This window comes from Lichenostomus cassidix, chromosome 11 (genome assembly GCF_008360975.1).
Source record: "Lichenostomus cassidix isolate B80296 chromosome 11, HeHo_3.0, whole genome shotgun sequence".
Taxonomy (NCBI): domain Eukaryota; kingdom Metazoa; phylum Chordata; class Aves; order Passeriformes; family Meliphagidae; genus Lichenostomus; species Lichenostomus cassidix.
In genome coordinates, this window is record NC_139492.1 from 13446067 (window position 1) to 13466725 (window position 20659).

At 38.7% G+C, this 20659-nt stretch overlaps 2 protein-coding genes and 1 long non-coding RNA gene across 9 annotated transcripts in view; 1 reads left to right on the top strand and 2 right to left on the bottom strand.

Moving 5' to 3' along the window:
* Positions 1-15505, bottom strand: part of PHKB (phosphorylase kinase regulatory subunit beta) — a 73083-nt gene extending 57578 nt beyond the window's left edge. For 2 of the 7 annotated variants that reach the window (XM_085071915.1, XM_085071917.1), the window contains exons 1-9: positions 15343-15477; positions 13742-13869; positions 12873-12985; positions 8994-9011; positions 6763-6852; positions 4837-4975; positions 4097-4196; positions 2247-2354; positions 250-330 (exon numbers count right to left, since the gene is read on the bottom strand). In XM_085071915.1, coding sequence (XP_084928041.1) covers positions 250-330; positions 2247-2354; positions 4097-4196; positions 4837-4975; positions 6763-6852; positions 8994-9011; positions 12873-12927 — 591 coding nt within the window. In that variant the 5' untranslated portion in view covers positions 12928-12985; positions 13742-13869; positions 15343-15477. Of the gene's footprint in view, positions 1-249; positions 331-2246; positions 2355-4096; positions 4197-4836; positions 4976-6762; positions 6853-8993; positions 9012-12872; positions 12986-13741; positions 13870-15342 lie in introns of all 7 variants that reach the window. The other 5 variants (XM_085071916.1, XM_085071919.1, XM_085071920.1 and 2 more) reach the window with 5 other exon arrangements.
* A 47-nt stretch (positions 15506-15552) lies between these two features.
* ITFG1 (integrin alpha FG-GAP repeat containing 1) overlaps positions 15553-20659 on the top strand; it is a 73647-nt gene continuing 68540 nt past the window's right edge. Inside the window, exons 1-2 of the mRNA XM_085071923.1 lie at positions 15553-15781; positions 19220-19292. Of these exons, the coding sequence (XP_084928049.1) occupies positions 15592-15781; positions 19220-19292 (263 nt within the window). The 5' untranslated portion in view covers positions 15553-15591. The remainder of the gene's footprint in view (positions 15782-19219; positions 19293-20659) is intronic.
* LOC146432337 (uncharacterized) overlaps positions 19286-20659 on the bottom strand; it is a 136989-nt gene continuing 135615 nt past the window's right edge. Inside the window, exons 5-6 of the long non-coding RNA XR_014854559.1 lie at positions 20289-20369; positions 19286-19883 (exon numbers count right to left, since the gene is read on the bottom strand). This is a non-coding gene — a long non-coding RNA (uncharacterized LOC146432337). The remainder of the gene's footprint in view (positions 19884-20288; positions 20370-20659) is intronic.

The following is a 20659-nucleotide window of genomic DNA, read 5'->3' on the forward strand; positions in this document are numbered from 1 at the left end:
CCTTGTAGCTTTCAGAAATAGCAGAAAACTATAAACCTGTAAATGTCACGTTACATTTACTCCTTGCACATCTGACACTTTTTTTAGCTATTTCACTGTCCATTCATTCCATTACTTTTTCTGACTTCCACCTGAAGCACATATACCTGCAGTGTATTTTCAGAACAATTACTTTACAGTAGGTAATGAAACAAAACCAAGAAAAAGCACAACTTGAAGAATGTTTTAGGAAGGGATATTGATTTGTACCTCATCTGTATTGTAGATAATCTGCAGCCCCGAAGAGATCATCTCAACCAAATAGAGAAGAAATAATGACACAGCATTGATCTGAAGTAATTAAACACAGAAAGGAAACTACAATTAACTCTATGTTTATTGGAGTCACGTAAACAAACTAAATGTGGTATAAGTCACTAACAAAGATGGTCCCACTAAGACACACTTTTGCTTCTTCAAAAATCCTCGATCTAATGATGTGGAAACAATCAATAGGAAAAAAAAACGGCACAAACAAGCATTGTCCTCAAACTTCTGATGCTTTACGATTTTTTAATTTCTAATTGTGGTAGCAAAATGTTTTTCCTTAGGCACACTGCTTTGACCCCTAGGTAATCACTTTAGTCACAAGCTGTTTTCATGTTTACATATATGACAATTTGCTAGCAAGTAGGTTACCAGAAAGACAAGTAATATATTGAACAGCACACAGTACACCTAAAAAAGCAAATCACTTCACCCCTGGTGGGAATTTTGGTGTTATCTACTGACAGGAGGATAATTACAACATCCAGATAAGATCAGATATGTGAAAAACTTTTTTTTTTTTTTTTAGCAGTACACAGCATTTATTATTAACAGTAATTACCTTCAGCAGCTGTACAGATGAGCATCATAACGTCAGCTCATTGAGGAATCTAAGGAAACTACTGGTTTGGTTTTTTATTACAGAATTCTACTATAATTGAGAATTTGTATAACTCCAATAGAGAAAATAAGTTTATCACAATATGAGGTACAAAACCATAATCTCATTATATGAAATTCAGAGAAACCACCTAGAACAAAAAAATTGATCCTTATCTGGAACATAGCAGATTAAAATTTAGATCCAAATTCAAAAATTCCAAAAATATTTAAAGACCACTGACACCAGTGTCTTAATACAAACTGAAAAGCATCAAGTACAGCAATAAGGGCTACATAATATATTCAATTTTTCCCAACTGTGCCCCGCCAGTTACTCTGTACTTTGCTGTCCCCCCAGAGCTGAAAACCCCTAGTTCTTGAGGTATGCTGATGACAGCTGGGAATGTGCATTCATGTTTATGGGAAGGGTTGAGCTCCACAAAAAACAGACTTAGAACTGTCATACAGTGCTCCCCAGGTCCCCAGATTGTCTCCTCCTGTAGGTAAAACATGCCTGTTAGGAAACTTCACATAGAAGTCCAAAATGCTAACTTAAGATAACTCCATAAAGCACTTTTCCCTGAACACACGTTTTGTGAATCCAACACATTTACTGTACAAATTCTTTAAGTAATGCTGTCACCATGAAATGAAATAATCATTGACCTACTGTCTCAGTTCTGAACAGTTTCACTAGCAATTTCTGAGCTAAAAGGAGCATGCAGACTTATGGAATGCAAAATAACAAGGTCATGAAAGCAAAGGTGGGTCTGAAAGTAAAGAGAAGCAGAAATAAAAAGAGTAGATTAAAATTTTGGAAAATAAGAGACAATAAAACAATCAGTTATGCAATGAATCTGACTAGGAACCACGACACAAAGCAGTGAACAATTCCTAACTAGGCAAAGCTGTTGTCAGTGTACATTAAATGAATGAAAATTGCTCAAAATTATGGAAAATTAAGCTGGGAATGTTAATATTCACCATAAGATTATGCTAAATCTTTCACTTTACTGACTACAACATTTTTTTGCAAGGATTATTTATTGACAGCCATCTGTTGGTCTCAAGAAGAAGCAACTTTGTAAACAACCAACCATTTACCTCTACAATGCCCCAATTATTTCAGTACCTTCTGACCAAAACATACCACTGAGTCAAGTTTCAAAATACTTTTTTTTTAGTAGAAGATGCAAAAGGCAACTCAGCTTTACCCCATACAGCACATTTGACACAAACCTAACCAAACTGAGACAGCTGCAATATGGAAGAATGGAGACAACAATAACATTAAAAAATCAGCCAAACTTTGATTTACATCTACAGGCATATGTTACCTGAAGGTGACCATACTCCTCATGGGAGAAGACCTCATCTCCAGTGTATGCACAGAACACAGAATGCAGACATGCAGATGGTTTGGGGTCTTGTTTAAATTTCTGAACCTAAAGGTGAATGAAAGGCAAAACATAAATGCAAAATCAACAATTTCAGTATGTTTGGCAATGACAAATTCACCACATAGCTTATTTAAATTATTATTATTATTATTATTATCAAACTAAAAAAGTTCTTGATATGACCACCATGTAAACCTTATAATCAAGAGTGTCTTTTTATAAAAATTAATTTATAGCTGGTAACTGAATAAAACCAAGATAACTTCATAACTCTTGAAGTCATGTTTTGCCTCCAACAAATTTCAGAATTTTCCAACCATCATTGCCTGTAACTCACCCACATTTCACAATGTTTTCAACACTGATGTTACCTTCATGAGACATTCTGCTCTACCAACAAAACACACAGCACGTGGCTCAGAACAAGCAAACAAATACCATATTGTGGAATTGTCATGTCAACTCCACAAATACATTAAATACACTTCAGGTCATAACTCATATCTTCATTGGCAATAGAATACAACATCTGCAATTTTTGTTACAAGCCGCAGCATCTGCTCAGGTAATATCTTGGGAATATATAATTCATACTATTAAAAAACAGCTTCCTTTTACATGAGGCCATACACAGTCTCTCCAAATAAAATCCATCTTGATTTCTGTCTGTTAGGTACCAGAAACTGTTTATTACTACATTGTAGGAAGAGAAAAGCATCTGCAGTAAACAAGGCAAAACCAGACAAGCAGGGTGCCAGCAGTGTGACACCTCTGTTAATTTAATGCTCATTATTCATATCTGCACTCATCATCCTCAAAACAAACAACTGCACGCCAAAGAGAAAAACAACTGCTCAAATGTAACAAGATCAATTTAGGTCAAAATTATTTAAAGATATGAGACTCTCAAGAAACAAACCAAAGCCCCAGAAAATGTATGTCAGCATAAATACATCTGGCAATACAATACTTGCTTATTATTATTGTCAGTGATACTACATGCCTGTGGACTTCACATTTCAGTTTGTGTGCTCAGTGTGATGGAAGCTATGGGTTTACATGAAAACTATTTCTACTAATACAGTTAAAAGTCAGTGACCTGAAATTTAAAACAACCCTATGGAATACATATATATTTAACTACTTCTAGATCTGCTGCTAACCACTATGCAAAATTTATCCACCACACCAAATTTTGATAAGGAAAAGGCCTGAATACAGACTCACAAGATAATTATGGGCTGAATAAATCAACCGTGTTGCAACGTAAGTCAATGACTCTGTTTCCTAACGCATTTTGGAAACATGTCCCCCTCTGAACTTATACCACTAAGTAAAATAGTGCTGGAGAATGTCTGCTGAAGAAACCAAGCTAAACAATCAAAGCGATCACCTAGGTAAGGAGAACAACTGCAAACACAATAACCAAGATAACAGTGCAAAGAAAACTCTCCAGCCTTAACAAAAAGTAGATCTACATCTTTCTACTAAATCACAAAAAAGACATAAAACCCCCCAAAAGCACTAATGGTGTAATATTTAAATGGGACAAGTAACTGAAAATAAACACAAAGACATTTCAAGTGTACCCTGCACTTTCCTTCCCAAAATGCTCATGTCTTCTACTCCCTAAAAGATGCTGCAGCCTGACAACAACAAAGCAGCTGTTGTGAGCTGGAGCACACAGTAACCCTGTGAATTTGATCTGTATTTAGGAGCTCGTTTTCCCAGTTTAATTAATCCCTCGGAAGCAGGCGAGTGCTCGTGTCTGCAGCGCAGTGCTGTACCTTATCGGCCTGCCGCATGTAGCAGTAGAGAATTCCTCTCATGCACTTTATAGCAGAATGCTCCAGCTCATGAGTCCTTCCCTTGTCATCATCAATACGCCTGGGTGAGAGAGATAACTCGTAAAACAAATTGCAAATGCATTAGGGGGGAAGAAAAAAGGAGGCATTAATGCTTTGGAATATTAAGTATTTAACTAACACTGTTGCATACTGGTGCCCTCAGTCATATCAACATATTTACAGCCCTAGTCATCCTTTCTTATTAAAAATAATAATCATAAATGTGGTTTTGTCTTGCAACTTACACAAGCACTGCTATTTCAAAATTCAAAAGTAAAAACAAAAATCTTTCCTGATACTCTAACATCCAGTGTCTTGCAAGTAAATGATTCTTAGCATCAGCAACAAGCCTTCCAATGCCCTGAACTCTCCTACTAGATTTAAAAGTATCCCTTGAGTACAATTTGCCACAAGGACCTCTATTTTTAATTGCATGCATTAATTCCTCTGTAATAAATACTGGTATCAATTGCATTATATGAAAATACATTTACTTACCAAAAGTAGAGTGACATTTTTAACTTAATACCTTCATAAATATTTTTATTCATATGTGGAAACCATTCTCTATGGCTTTACAAATCTATTTTTGATAAAGCTTCACCTTTTAAACTTTCCCAGGGAACTGAATAACAGAGGGAATGTAAGCTGGCAGAGACATGAATGTAGAGGTTATTCACCTGTAAGCAAGGGCCAATGCCCAGGCACAGGCAGCACAGTAAAGGCTGTCGTGGACTTTGGCCGTTTGCTTATTCCCATAAGTCTTGGTAGGGAACAGACCTGTGGTGGGGCTTTGATGGAGCAGCAGTGTTGATTTAACTGGCAGAAGGAAAAATAAAAGAGGGTTTTAATAACACTTATATTTCTTCCAGTTTCTGAATAGATTTTCAGGAATAGATCAAGGTGTGAACAACCTGTTAGAGCAGGCACAAGATAAAATAAGAGAAAGAAAGGTAAGGAGAAACACACACAAAATTCATTACATTGTTTTTTCAGTCAAATTAGACCTTTTTACACAAAAAATCCAGCCACATTCAAACCTATTTCTATGAGTCTGTTCTAGCACAACCCACTTTGTACAGAAGTTCTACAAAGCAACACAGTAATTTCCTTTCTGTGAAAACAGAAGAAAAAAGTGACCACAGTATGTCAACTGCTCCCTAGTTATTGAAATGCTTAAGCCCTCCTGAACCCTACATTCATAAAAATTACATTTTTAACTCAGGCCAGACGACTGTATCAATATTTATAAAAGTAGAAAGGAGTAAGTAAGGAGAAAGGACAACAACAATTATTTAACTCAGTATCTTGACATAAAAATAGAATAAGACAGGAATTTCCAGTCTGACAAAACAGAGTTAGAAAAAATACTAAATATTACTTCAATTCTTTTTGTACTTCAATATTTTTTACATTTTGGGAATTGTTTTTCCTGAGGTTGTATAAGAACCAGAATGCAACAAGATTGAAACTGGGCTTAATGCTCTCAAACATGACCTTTCTAACAATAATCTGTTCCACATAAGACAGGAAAGCAGGTTTTTTTCACAGATTGTTATCAAGCATCAATTTCAAGAAGGCCTCTTTGTTGTCCATGCAGAATACTTAGAAACTAAGTATTCTAAATGAAAATTACAAGGTTTTACAGCTTTTTGCATTACATTCTTCAGTGTCTTGATACCCTATAACAAAAACTTTGATAAAATATTACCTGAAAAAATCAATATAGATTATTCTAAATTAATTATAAATTCAAGAGTAGATTTTTACTATGGCAGCACCATAATTGCCTGAGATAAATTGCAAGTACTACCACAGATCTGTTGCTACCAAGTGTTAAAAAAGCAAATTGAAGAGACATCTCTTCTGGAAGAAAGCCAAGAGCAATGCACTTAAAGAAAGCAACAGATAGACCAGGTACAACACAGATTTCACTTCAAAAAGCTATTTGAATGGAGTCTCATCCCACTTTTTAGAGTGGTGGGAAAATTGTTCACTATTTTATATCCCTGCCTGAATAAACCTTAAATTTTAAACAGTCAATTGCACAGCCATTAAAAAAGACCGATTTTAGAATACAGGCAAGAATTTGCTATAACGCAAACCTCCTAAAACCCAAAACAATCAAAACAAATAATTGCTTCTCTAATGGCTTTGGCTTAAAATAACCTCATAATGAAAAGAAAAACACTGAAGTTGACTTAAAGTAAGTTAGCTAATAAAATTTCAGCAGAAATATACATTATGGCACAATTAATAACAAAAAAGAACTTCTCACTGATCACCTGCCAAACTGTTCCAAGTACTACAAGAAAGCTTTTTTCCACTTAAATTTTTTCCTCAGCTGTTTCTGGTCAATGCTACCATACTAAGCTACCCCTTTATCCAAAATAATTCTAAATTCAGTCTTAGAGCTGGACTGGATTTTCAACAGACATTTTGATTTCCAGCAAGAAGTGTAACTCAGCTCTCCTCTTTGTATCTTTCAAACTTCCAGCGGAAGTTTAGCAAACTATCCTTAAGTAGAAATAATGTAGCACTGATATTTATCATGCAAATATCAATTCTAACTCACATCCGGGTTAGTTCAAGCATTATTAACTTACCAATTCTATAGTAATGATTTAACTTATCCCACAGACTTTCCCCCTCTGGCTTGGGAAGGTTAATACATTTAAGTGGCTCATAAATTGAACCTAAAATAAGAAGAAAAAAGAAAACGAAGATCAGAATCAGTTTTGTAATTCTAGTATTGCTAAAAATTATTGCAATAAGGTATTTTTTCATTATTTTTATACAAAAGCACAATTTATCAAACTTCAATTGAAACACAAAATATTATCTCTACAGAGAAGAGATTTCTATACACATTTTTTTCTACAGTGCCTCTCTACACAAGCCAGACATCCACCTGCATTTCCAACACCTTGTAGATACCCAACTACAGCAAATGCTATATAAATGTATTGCTAACTACTGAAGACAACTATTAAATGTTAAGAATTTTCTAGGAACATTTTCTTAGAACTTAAGTACGCTACGAAGGACATTCTGAAAGGTATGTAGAAAAACAGAACAAGAGGGCCAAAAGTAGACCATATTTAACTATAACTGCCCTCTCTGCCTTCTAAAATGGTGAAGATGGCCAAAACTATTGGTGTTTCACCTACCCTAACCTCATTTGCACCCATCACCAGAGTCAGCCCAGCTGATCTCGTGTCTTGAATAAGGGTTGGCTTGTTCCCACATGCTACTAAAGCTTAAACAAGCTATTCAGCAGATAAAGCCCCCAAATGACAGCATTCCAGAGAAATACAGTGCTATCAAATCCCCATCTTTCATTCTCACTGTTTCACTGCTTCCCTATCTCCACCTGAAAGTCAGTTTTACTGAGAGCTGAAATGAGCTACCTTTTAAAAATTACTGGGGATGAACCATTTCCAACTTCTAATTTCAGAGTCACATGCTGCTGTCCTCCATAAATCACTTGGGCTTTATTCAGTGTTCTGGATGGCAAGACCTCCAAGAGAGCCATGTGCTCACAGGAAGAATGAGAATTTTCCCTTTCTGGACCACATGCTGCCCTTCTGAAAAGCTCAGGGAATGCCTTGCCAGGGAAGCCCAGCCAGCCAAGCAGATCTGGCAGGACACAGCAAGTGCTCCTTTTCATGGTGCTTCTTTGGCAATCCCAGCACATTCCCAAGCATCAGACAGGAGATTGTCCATATACAGGACTCTCATCCACATGAAATAAAGAAAACAAAACAAAGAAAAAGAAAAGTGTTCGAGAAACAATGGGATGTGGCACTCAGTGTCCTGTCCAGTTGCCAAGGTGGTGTTTGGTCAAATGTAGGACTTAAGGATCTCAGAGGTCTTTTCCAACCTAACTGGAATGTGTGTGGAATGGTGACAGAAGCTTTATAAATCAAGTCCTTTTGTGGGGAGACAAGAAAATGTCTTTTACCCTTCACAAATTCAAACCTCGCCCCAAGTTAGATTGCAAACTTTTGCTCTGCAATCACAGGAGTGATTGCAATCACAGAAACAAAATCCACTCTTCCCCAAGCAGACCCCTGGGTGTCTGCTCTGCATGGAGCCCTGGGGATGCTTCCCAACCCATCTGAGCTTCCCCTACAGCCTTTCCTTTCCTCACTGGGAGAGGTTAAATTAGAAACAACACCTGTATGTGGGAAAGGGCCTGAAAGGGAAGCACAGAGAGCCCAGAGCTGCCTAAAAAAACAAAGTAAAAAGAAATGAAATTGTTCTGTAATGGAAAAGAAAAATTTGTAACCTATTTGTAACCTGCTTTTGTATCTTCTATTAAAATAATTAAATAATGAACATTCTGAACCAATTTAAATCCATTTTTCAAAGCAATTTTGTTTTTCTACTTCTCTTTGTCTACAAATCCCCATCCATGAGATGATTCATAATTTATACTGTTATACAATTAATTCAGTTATCTTGCAAAAGCACACAATACAGTGAGCTGCAGTAACTGTTATTTTGTACAGTGTTGTAGTCAAAGGACAGAATATACAAAGGAAAAAAGTCTTCAGGAAGTCAGTGCATAAAGAGCAGCAAATTTATGAGAAATTCACTTACTAGATTTTCAAAGGCAAAATAAAAATTCTAATTCTTAGACTAGCTAATTGACTATCATATGCATATCCATCATCCTCTGTGTGTGGAACAGGTTCAGAATGTCCAGTTCTTGCAGGGTGCTGTTAACCCCAGCGTGGCACCAGGACACACAGCTGAGTATTCACAGGCACACACACACATTCACACAAGTCAAAAGTTCCTGAACTAAAATTGTTCTCATTTAAACACTTACCCGACAATCTGTGACCCTCTGTGGCCAACAGAGAAACAAAACAAAGTTATCAAGAACAAAAAGCATATCCTTCTATTTCAGAGCATTCAATGATTTCAACTTGGTACAGAAAGAAGACTAAACAGAATACAGAGCATGAAAAGGTCAAACACCACCATCTACAAGTGATATTTTAGATATTTGAAACTTCAATAGAAATATAGTATAACAGAGTAGCCTGTTGATGGAACAGAAAGGTGAAATTAATTCAAAGTTTGAATAACTGACAAAAAGTTTTTTGCTTTCAAAGTATTCTCCACAGTTACTCCCACTACAAGGAGGAGAATTTGTTTAAATCAAAGTTTTCCACATATTCTTCATTAATTCTTCTTTAGCATCTATATAGTTTATGTTTTGCTAAGGTGTCTACAGCATTTTCCTGGAGGAATCATGTGGTAAATTATGTTCCATTACTATCACAACCTAATCAAAGCAAGGAACAGTCAGGACAAACACGAAGCTGCTCCTTCCTTGTGCTTTTGGAGTGAGCCCATAACACAGAGGAAGCTATTTTTAGGATGGCAAAAAAAAAAAAAAAAAGCCTGTCTACAGTCTCATCCAAAATCTATTTAAGAGTTCATTTCAGCAAGAAAGCTCGTTTTATCATAGAAAGCTATTTTGAATTACATACTTAAAATAGGTTTTCAAACTAAAATTTTTTTTTAAATGACAACATCAAGACTGCAGCACTCTAAACACAATAGAATGACATGCAAATAGTACCCTGGAGGTCTCAGTTTGTACGTTCGCATTCAGAAGAAACAGAATGAGGACATTAATTTTAAATACTGTTTTCCATAAATACATCACTTTATTATAACCATACAGTGTGAGTTGTATTTTAGGTAAATAAGTAGGTATGGTAGTAAGAACATAAAAACCTATTTTGTTGATTTACTATTTCTTCTGCTGTCTAGTGGTATAACAACCCCATCCAACATTTAAATAGGATATATGGGAGTTCAGCTTTTCTTCCACAAAGAATGAAGTGTGCCCATTACTTTCTTACACCACAAGTGCATTGCTGCAGGCAGTACCTACTTCAAAATCTAAAAAACTGATAGAAAATCAAAGTATCCCTTCATGCATTAATATAATTAATATCTGATAAGAGAACACTCAAAGCCTTGATCCCAAGACCAATTAAAACCCTGTTGTCTTCAGACATTGCACTGACTAAATGCCCTATATTAATGATCTGAAGGAAAACTAATCCTCTTTAATTGCCTATCATTTACAGGTTCCAGAGTACTACTGCACCACTCTTCAAGTTGAATAATTACTAAAAATTATAGACATTCCTTTCAAAGTATTAGGGAAGATGAAGAAATCTCAATCCTATGTAAATACAACCTCTGGAGACTGAAAATATTGTCATCCTGATGTTAAAGTACTTTCCTATCCACCTCATTTTAATTCCAGTTATACCCGAGATTAGCATTAACTGCTCCTCAGGGAAGAGCTATAAACTGTCCAGATGTTTAGATACAGAAGTTATGGCCGAAATGGCTTTAAAACAACTCTGCTCCCAAATTTGTATATATTTGAAGGAAGGTTTGACACACACATCCATGAAGATTGTAGTAATTGTGGATATAAAAGAAAAATAGGGATTAGAGCACAATTCTGTACCAAGCCTATGGATAAGGATTTCCATATTTCAACAGGGATGGTTTATTCAAATTTTTCAAAGTACAGAATTAATATTAAGAAACACTTCCCTGAAGTTTAATCACAAATGGAAGCAACATGGCAAAACCTTGATTTCCAACATTTCACATGCCAGAAGCACAAAAGAAAATGTTGATTTGCATAATTAAATCAGGACAGTCCAAAAGAAAAAACAAATAGCTCTAAGACTTCTTTCTAGATTTGATAAGAATGAAAACTGACCACAGCCTTTAACATGACACTAGTTCTGGGTGTAATCAAACACTTCAGACAGGAACAAGCTCTGGATCTCAGATCACTGTAACTTTCATTACCCAGCATTAGTAAGGGCAATGACATCTTCACATCACACAAGTCATTGGGACCAAAGAGGACTTTATTTCTACTCACAGCAAAGTTTAAGAAATTATATCACATGGGGATTTTTAATCACTACATACAGGAGGAAACTATGATCTCGTGGTTGACCCTGCTTTGAGCAAGAGGCTGGAGAAGGCGACATCCTGACAAGCCTTCCAGACTGAACTGTTCTACAACTCAATGAAAACAGGCTAAGGGAACACCAGAAAGGGGCTTGGAGAGGAAGATGCAAAAGGTATTACAATATTCCTCTACTTGAATACACAGCAAAAGTAAACAAAAGTTATGAATTGTTATCAGGTTGAGTGATGATAACAACACAGGTAAAAATGAGTAAAATCTTGTAATAGTTTCATTTAAATAGCATTGAAGTGACAAAGATTTTAAACTATGACTTATCAAGAAAAATCATGTGTTAGACTGTGCAAATAATTCAAGTAGTATTTCACAGAACACCCTGAGCTGGAAGGAACCCTCAAGGATTGTCAAAGTCCAGAACAAGCCCAGAATCCCCCCCTGTGCCTGAGAGCATTGTCCAAACACTTCCTGAGCTCTGTCAGGCTGGTGCTGTGACCACTTCCCTGGAGAGTCTGTTCAGTGCCCAACACCCTCTGGGTGAAGAACCTCCCCTGACACAGCTCCAGCCATTTCCTCAGGTCCTGTCACTGTCACCAGAGAGGAAAAAGAAAAAAACATGCACCAATTCGTTTTGTCCCTTCTCTATTTCCTAATCATCTGAAGTTAGTTCTCTGTATAGAATATAATACTTAATAGAAACTACTGATTTCAGGATTTACACTACCAAACAACACACAAAAGCTACTGAACACCAGAAATAAAATACTGACCATCGTGCCAGTACACAGGTGCTTCACATAACCAAAATGCCAAAGTCTACCACATAAGCCTTGTAAATGCTACAAGCAAGGCAGGAAACCATTCAGGATATTCAAGGCAGCATTGCCATTTCTGAGGATTCAAAACAATAGGTGTTAAAACTCCTAAAATGTTTATTTTGTATCATAACAAGAAAAATATAAATTACCTATACAATAATTTGGAAAGAGTTTTGTTGATTTTTTTTTCCCACATTGTCAACACATCACATGTTCTTTGATGACAACAGAGGCAAAATTGAAAAGCCACAGCCAGGGCAGAGGAGTCCAAGACACTCAGTTATGTCCCCTCACCTGGTTACTCTCAGCAGCACTTGAGCTGCTCCTGTGTTTCAACAAGGACTACACAAGAGTCTTCCCCAATGCCATAGTTTCACTTGGATACATCTGTTCCCTGTCAAACTCCTTTCAAGATACACACTAATGGCCTTTACAACTTCACATATTCTGGCTTCTGTTGCACCTGAGGAGAAGCTGTGGCAGGGGGCTTTACTTTGCTTCCACTTAATTTTCAAAAGTTAAGCTTTTTAATGACTGACTGATTGGAAATTTTATTTCTTATCTCTAAATCAGTCACATTGGGGTTTTTTAGGAGTCAATTGCAAACACCATTCTTAGAGCATCTTTCACATGACTGTCATCTTAAAAGCGAAATTTGAGTTCAGAGATGGTTAAACTGCGGGATACTGACAAGAGCACAAAACAAACAAAACAGGAAGATCTGACAGTAGATTTCAATCTAAGTAGATTACAATTCTCAGAAATTTTCACTGAAAGTGTTCAAATTTTTCAGTTCTACTGTACAGTGCTAAAAATCTACTAGCACAAAACACCGCATGAAATAGAACACACAATTATTTTTTTCTGAATTAAATAGCCACAAACAAAACAAAACACAGAACTGCACACTTACCAAATTTTAAAAAAGCAAGCGCAGAGGAGGCTCTGTCATCATCCAAATTGGCCATTTCAAATTGGTGCAGCTAATCACAAACGTCTCAGGCTAAGCTACAGTAATTTTCAAAACTGTTTAGTAAATGTTAAAGGCAATCAGCTTTAAATTAAGTGAAAGCAATGTTAGTGGAGTTATTAATATGACAGACTGCACAGTACAAACTTTTATTACATCTTATGTTTCCTTCTTCTACACTGACCTCTTGGTTCTATTTTGCTTTTACTTCCATAAAACTTATCTGAGTAAAAGGACACAGTTTACAAAAAATCCATCTTTTGGATATTTGACATGAGCTTTGTTATTCAATAGGAAATTTGCTACAATCACCAAAAGGTGATGAATACAATCTGATATATTTCAAGATAAAATAAAAATACTGATTTAATTAGTGCATACAAAAGTGTTACGTAAAATTAATGGCAAGGAGCTGAAACTCTGCTTATGCATAGGGCTGCTTTTATCCCACGTGAAATCTACACCAGGATGTTTTTTTGCAGTCATACATATAACTTATGGCACTGAATATCTGTTATTTGAGGTAGGATATATTCTACTTTGCAATATACAAAAAGGAAAAAAGCGTTTGTAATTATGATGACAAGTTTTTCCAAATCTTTCAAGTTTATCTTTTTTAAAGTAACCAAAATTTTAGCAGCTTCAGACTAGTCCACTACTGAGTAATCTTTATAATCTGCTCCTAATCAGAGTGGCAACAAGTGAAACAGTATCTTATTGTTTCAGGAAGGGAAATGAAATTTCTGAATTAAATTTGTTTCTGCTGGAAAACATAGTAATTTGCAATTGAATACACATAAACATGAGGATACAAATTACCTCCTACAGGATTGAGTCTTACACGATACATTGCTGCTGGCTATAAAACATGAGTCACTCGTGCATTTCAGGCACGTGTATCAATACTCCATGCTTACTACATCTTACTCCAAGCAGCACACTAGGAAAAAAACCAAAACCAAACAAAACAGCACTGTTTGTGAGCCTCCAGCACATGTCTCAGCCAAACCAGAAACGTGCGGGGGAGTTTCAGTCACTTTCTATGATAATCCCAGCCCTGTCTCCTGAGAGGGCCAGGAAGGAAGTAAAAACGCCCTGAAGCCATACAAATTTCAACATAAAGATGCAGCAGTAAACTTGAAAAATAAGAATATGATTTTTATTTTTAGATACTAATGTTACCTGAAAGATAATACGTAAAAGTTGATTTTAAAATCAACTCTAACATCAGAAAATATTTTCAGCTAAAATAATGCCTATTTCTTGACCAAATTTCTTCAGTTATCATATAAAATGCCATGAACAAATCTCTAGACAATCTCTGGACAAAATCTGTATGAACTAGGAAAGAAGGGAGTGAACTACAATAACAATCTGTCATTGCACCGAACACAATTTTTTATACATTTTACAAAAAAGCCCCAGGCAGCAGCAGTTAAGAAAAAGTCAAGTGTTAAATCCATCCGAATGCCTTCTGCAGACACAGAGCCTGCCCCTGCAGGGGATCCCCAGAGTTGTGTGCTGTGCTGAGTTGGGATTCACACCCTGCAAGGTGCAGCTGCCACACTTGGTTTGCGGAGCTCTAAGGCTAGGTTTGTCAATCAGCCTGCAGATCGCAGCACGCTGTAATCATAACCGGCCACAAGTAACAACTCCTGCAGGGCACTCCTAATCCTGGGCTTTGCCAATCAATCTGTACATAAATTGAACTTTGAAAGCCCAATTAATCAGACCAGTCTTTAAACAATCACTTCTAAGAGCTCTCATAAAGCCCCGTTTCCCTCGCACTGTCTGATCAGTCACTAGCACACAAAACCAGCCAAACATGCTAAAAACCGAATTTAAACAAGCATGTGTGGCACATCAATAATCACAGAGGGATCTTCTGGAAAACTGTTTCCATTACAACAATTAAAGCCCTACCAAAACTGTATTCTACCTTAAAAAATAATTCCGGGTTTTTTGAAGTTGAGAAATTCGGGCTAACTGGGCAAACATCACCCTTTGCTTTAGGCCAGAACTGTAGCTGCCACACAACCCATGTTCAGAACGAGAAACTCCCACGCTGTAAAGAGGTTACCTTTACCTCACAGAAGCCTGGCAAAAGCCCGTACTTTCCTCTAAACATGTCATCTGTTCCACAACTGCAAGGCTTTACACAAGGGCGGTACTGAGACTCGCCGAGCCCTCACACCCTGAGGGGCACTGGGCTGCAGGGCTGTGCCGCCAAGGACACGGGGCTGTTCCCCCGGCTGTCCCTCACGGCACCGCCACCGGCCGGACACACCGCGGGGACAAGGCAACAGCTGCGGGCCGGGCCGGCAGCGGGGCAAGGGCTGCGAGAGCGGGGCGGTGAGCGACGGGGGGCACAGAGATCCCCGGAGCTCCTCCCGGGCAAGCCAACAGGTCAGACCTGAGCGTTTGGAGCGAGCGCGCAGCTCCAGCATCTTCCAGCTCACGTCAGCCATGTGAGTCGCCGCCATGGCGGAGCGGTCCCGGAGAGCCCCGCGCTGGGTCGGGGTGCCGCCGGGCCCTGCTGGCTCCCGCCGTAAAGCGGCTCGCGCAGGCTCGGCCGCCGCTGCCGCAAACCGCGGGCCGGAGCAGCCGGGCCGGGCCCGCCCCGCGCTGCCGTCAGAGCGCGGGCGGGGCGAGGCCGTGCGCGATGGGGGCCCGTGGGCCGTGCCCGCCGCTGGCGCCGCTGCTGGCCCTGGTCCTGCTGGCCCTGCCGGGGCCCGCCAGCGCCCTGCAGAATGTCACGGCTCAGCTCTTCGGGCCCGAGGCCCGCGGGACCCTCGCGGCCTTCGGCGACTTCAACTCGGACAAGCAGACGGACCTGTTCGTGCTGCGCGGCGGTGAGTGCGCGGCCGGGCCGGCGGCGGGCCCGGGGCTCTGGGGGCACAGCCGCTGCGAGGGGGGCTGCTTGACCCCTGGCAGCGCCGCCGAGGCCCGCGGGGTTGGACAGCCCGGGTGCCGCCGCCCCTCCGCCCCGGCAGCCCGGCGGGGAGGCGGCGGGTGCGGTGTGACAGCGGCGGCCGCCGCTCTGGGGCTGCGGGACGGCGCTGGTGCGAGCTGCCCAGCGAGGAGAGGAGATGGGCTCGCTGCTCCTTACCATCCCGCGGAGCCGTGGGTCACCGGCTGCTCGCTCTGTCCCCGAGCACGGGCTGGGTGGCCGAGGGCCGGCGCGGTGAGCACAACATTGTTTGCAGCATGACACTGACACTTGTTTTGCTCCCCAGGTATTTCCTGTGTGGAATACGATGTATTCAATTTGCACTAGAATAAGGGTTCACATAGGTTGCATTTTTGGTTGTGAAATAATTTAGAGACTTCATCCTGTAACTTGAATGCTCACAAATTATTTTTCTGCTCTGGCTTTCACAATATTTTGGGAAACAGAGATGAACATTTCACAGATATGAGGAAGCTAAATTGCACATTATCCTACCTTGAACATTATGTTAAAGTGTCAGGGTAGAGAAATTTGTTGCACGCAGTTGTCAGCTGCCACAAGTTTCTCTTTAGGCTTCAGATATGGGGAGATCTCAAATCACAACTCATTTTCAGTGGTCAGTGTTATTGGCAAACATTAATCTTGGATTATTTTACTTTCTTGAAGCTACATGTTAAAATGATAAATTTATTCTCAGATTCACCTTTTTATTCCTTCAATCTCAGAAATGTGTCTCTAAGTAGCTTTGGTAAAGCATGAGTGACTTTCCCATCTAGTGGAGTTATTGAAATGCATGGCTCCCTGGAAATGCTCCACTGGCTCATCTACTGAGAGAACAGTTAGATTTGAAATGAATGTCCATGATAAGAGATTTAATTTTTACTTTCTTATCTTTCAGATGAGTGCATTTAAAAATGTGAATAGTTATAAGTTTCAGAAATGAGATTCATGATATCTTTGTGTCTCCATAGCAGCACTTGATAAAGCACTTTCCTATGTGATACTTACTGTAAAAATCAGCTTAAAATAACCTAGTTGAAAACATTATTTTTCATAACTTTAGTCTTAACAAAAAGTAACTACAGAATGTCCTCAAAACAAAAGGTAATTGATGGTTCAAAATAGTGGGGTTTTAAGTGGTAGGGTAAATGGCAGCCAATTGCAAACAGTGTGAGGGAAATGAGCACTGGAGATGATATTAGACTTTGAGGAAGAGTGGTCTGTAAAGCAGCCCAGTCCTGATAATCCTGACTCTTGCTAAGGAAATGGGGATGATGTCTTGGGCCTTTTGCTGGGTATATATTATTGTTCTGATCTTGAATCACTTCAGTTGAGCAAGAGTAATGTTCCATATGCTCAGGTGCATAAAAGAAAATCAGCTTGTGCTCATACCTTTGAAAGAAATGGTAAATTCGCTGAATATAAGGGATAATCTATATCCAGAAGTGTCTTCTTGCAAGACCAATTCAAAAGTACCAGTGGACTCTGGGGTTAGTCACTTTTTGAAACTCAAAATATACAAGTAAATGGAATTGTGCATACACTTACCTGTTTTGTGAGTCTATGTGTGTAACAGGTAAGTGGGGGAGCTAATGGCTCATGCTGGTTGGTTTATTCAATCTATCACCTTCTGCTTATGCCTGATGCCTCTGCTGCTAGTACAGAGCAGTGAGTGATCATTCCCCTAGTCACCTGCTGCATTTCATTGGGGAATTTTGGAAACTTGTCTGGTATTTATCTCATAAGTATATATGTGTGGGTGTGATACATAGCTGGTACATATCACACAGATACTCAGTCTGAAGACCTCTAATCTACATCATTGTTGTTTGTTTGGAAACTGTTCTGTGTTTTCACACCCTTCAAGGCACTTTTTCTCTTACTTACTGTCCTCTCATCTCAAAAAGGGTACAGAACTGCATACAGCATTTAGGATTGATGTTGTGCCATAAGTAATTCTGTTGTCTGTTCCTGTTATAATTTTTAGTAGTTAATTTGTTTTGACTATTGATGAGCAGTGAACTGAAATTTTTATATATCTATCTTTAATGACCAAAAGATCTCATTGCTCAGTGTTGCAACTTGGAACTTGCAACTGTTGTAACTTGGAACCTGGTATGTGTAAAAACACATTTACTTCTTCATCCTCATAATTACTTTATCAAATAGCCAATAAAAAGGCAGGTGAGAGGCTGTGGTGTGAAGTGGGAGTTCCAAGTTGCAGCAGTCAGTCCCCAGGTGTGTTACCTAGAGCTAAGGCAGCCAGCAGCCTCCTGCCCCTTGCTGTGTGCCAAGCCCTTCCCTCACTCCTGAACCTGTGCTGCAGTTGGGCAGCATTTGCCTGCCAGGTGGGACTGTGCTGGTCTCCCCTGGCCTCTCTGAAAGGGTTCCTTTTCATTTCCTCATTTGGTGGTGTATTCTCTTTCTTCTAAAAAGGTTTGTAGCAGGTGTCTTTCGTTTCATGGTAAGGAGCCTTGTGTTCTGCTACTTCACAGCTGTGAACTTTGCCAGAGAACAATGTTCTTAAAAAGTACTGTGGTGGCTCAAGTTTGGAGCCTTAGGATTATATTTTGTAGGTAACGGGTTTGTGATGCTACAGGTGGATTTATGGGAGAATGAAGGACAGAAAGAAAAAATACAATTGTTTCACTGTGGGCTATTGTCTTACTTGCAGAAGTAAGTGCATGTGTATTGTGGTTTACTGACTGAAAATTTTATTTCATCATTGAGGTTAAAATTCTTCTTTTCTTCCCTGAATTTCAGTTATTTCTGCATAATAAAATAATAGCTTTTATTCAGATGGTCCTGAAATAATGAAATGATACTTGCATGTATTATTGCCTCTAAATGAAGAAAGGCTGCAGGGAACCAAGTAACTACTGAGTTTCCTTTAAAGTCCTTTTGGCAGCTGACGTGGGAAAACAGTATCAGCTCCTGTATGTCAGAGACAGTATTAAAAGAACTAATTTGAGTTAGGTTTTAAGCTTTAATTAGTTTTGTGGAACTGGTGCCTATTACTTTTCCACGTGTAATGATTCTTAATTCATTACAGAAAGTTTTATTTTAAGCGATGTGATAAAAATTACAGAGAGAAAGTTCTAACACTAAAACCCCCAAAGAAGATTCTTGATATTAACATTCCTTTGAGATGCAACTGGCTTTAAATTGTGCTGAAAAGTGCTCCTTTTGAATGAGGAGGAAGTAGTGGTGTGGGACATCTTTCAAAGTTTGTGCTGCTGTGGGGAATGGTTATTTGTGGCACAGTTGTTTAAATGTTGGGTTTGTATGTGAGCCATTTCCAGTCTTCCTCTGTTGCTCATGGTGTCACTTGCTTTGGCAGGAAATGAGTTGGTTATCTTTTTGGCTGACCAGAAGGAACCCTACTTTAAGCCCCGTGTTAAGCTACCAATGAAGTAAGTATGGATATTCAATGCTGAAGCAATGCAAGGCTGCTTTCCTTGAAAGTGCCTCTCTGTGCTCAGTGAGAATGTGACTGGAATTGTCTGTGTTACCTCTTTGACTTGTTGTTCAACTTGGCCTTAGAGCTCTAGTTCTTTGACCAGTTTCCTGATTAATTAATTGATACATTTTTTTGTTTTGTTTTGATATTATTGGTCAGATGACAGCATTTGTGGAGATGAGTTTTTGTCACTCATGTTGTTAACTAATAAGTGTGACTTCCCACCCCTTATGAAATGTCTTTGGTTTGTGTTTTGTCCTCAAATTAGTATTTAAAATACCCATATGTTGGAATACTTGTGCAGTTGATTTGGATCTTCAGGATTTTATTTCCTATGAAGCAAACTGTCATTGATATCATACACAGGTCTTTGTGGTGGGTAGATTTAGTCTCAGTCCCAAGACATGTTTTCAGGGAAATTCATCCAGTTGCTGTAGTTACTAATGGAATGCAGCCAATATCATCTGCTTTAGAAGAGACATGAAGAATGGTGTTCTGGTATTTCAATGTAGACATCTGTTCCATTCTCAGGTTTACATGTGGCCTTTTAAAAAACATCAATTTTTAATAAATGTAAACCAATCTGTTTATGTGCATATATATGTCTAGCTTTAATATCCTCTAATACTATTATGGTTTTTGCTTATGAATAATGTTTACCAATAGTATTATGTTTATGAAAAGTTAAATTGCTTTTATAGCTCAGCTTCATCTTCTGTATTCTACATATTTTGTTTTCCTTGTTCCCTTCTGTCTTCGAATGAGCTAATTTGTTTAATGCATTAGAAATCATCTGCTTTTAATCCTTAACAATTATCTGTGTGTGTAAAGCAGAGTCTGAGTAGGTAACCAAATAAAAAAAGACAGGAAGAACAAACAAATGTAGGGAGGAGTGGTGAGACCTGGCAAAGGATAGAAGGAAATGGCTCTGTCTTTTAAAAAAATTTACCTATGCCTGACTCCTGGTGTTTAAACAGATCCTGTTGCTTTATGCTCTTGCTCTTGGATTGCACCCAAAAGATCCTGCTCACTGAAACACGTTTCAGAGGACTGGTTTTACAACAAATGCAAGGATTTCATGAAGTGTTGATAGAATTAACAAACAAGAATGCCTGATAGCTGAAGTTTAGAGTTAAAATGTCATTTTCCTTAGACAAAGACAGCCTGTCAAGTGCCTGACTTCAAGATACTTTTGCAAGAGATAAAGACTTTATCATAAGCAACGTTGTTGCAGGGTAATATTGTATTGGACCAACTAATAATAATTGGGCAAGCCTTTGGCCACACAAGCTCTTTTCTCATGCACACCTTTTTACAATT